At 59.6% G+C, this 726-nt stretch overlaps 1 protein-coding gene across 1 annotated transcript; it reads right to left on the bottom strand.

The window, feature by feature from the left end:
• On the bottom strand, nucleotides 1–726 carry LDBPK_210990 (xanthine phosphoribosyltransferase; the record flags this gene model as incomplete). The annotated part of the gene is made up of 1 exon (XM_003860568.1): nucleotides 1–726. The coding sequence occupies one exon, from the start codon at nucleotides 724–726 to the stop codon at nucleotides 1–3; it is 726 nt and encodes a 241-aa protein (XP_003860616.1).

Below are 726 nucleotides of genomic sequence, written 5' to 3'. Positions count from 1 at the left end.
TCAGAGCTTGGCAGGGTAACGGGTGGCCTCCCCGTCCCGCAGGATGAGGATGTGACGCAAGTCACGGTAGCGATCGTTCACCTCGAACCCGTATCCGACAATGTACTTGTTTGGGCCGGCAAGGCAGAAGTACTCCGGATCGAAGTCCACCTTGCGGGCCGCCTGCTCTTTGTTCACCATCACGAGCGTCTTGATGCTCTTGGGCTGGAGCTTCTCCATGATGTAATCGCGCAGGAAGCGCAGCGTGCGCCCAGAGTCGCACACATCCTCGACGATCAGTACGTGCTTGCCGCGTAGATTCTCGAATCTGAGACCCGCCAGCATCGAGATCTGGCCGGTGCTCTTTGTACCCGAGTTGTACGAGGCCAACCGCACAAAGTCGACAACGTGCGGCAGGCCGCAGTCGCCGAGGTAGCGGATGAAGTCGGATGTGAAGATGTAGCTGCCCTTGAGCACGGAGATGATGATGAGCGGGTTGTCGTAGCTGATCGGCGCCTCTGCCGCCTCTGCCGCCTCTGCGGTCTCCGCCGTGCTGGGTGACAGACGAGCGTCGCGGTGGCTGAGCGACTTGTAGTCCTTCGCAATTGTGTGCGCCATGGCCTTGATGTTCGTCTGGATTACGTCTTCCGTGGCGACAATGCCAGACGCCATGGGGTACTCGCGGCCATCCACGAAGACCCTGCCCTGGGCATCCACGAAACCTTTACAACTGTGGGTTGGTAGCAT

This window comes from Leishmania donovani, chromosome 21 (genome assembly GCF_000227135.1).
Source record: "Leishmania donovani BPK282A1 complete genome, chromosome 21".
NCBI classification, from domain to species: domain Eukaryota; phylum Euglenozoa; class Kinetoplastea; order Trypanosomatida; family Trypanosomatidae; genus Leishmania; species Leishmania donovani.
Note: the sequence above shows the minus strand (reverse complement) of the source record. Positions and strands in the feature narration are given on the sequence as shown.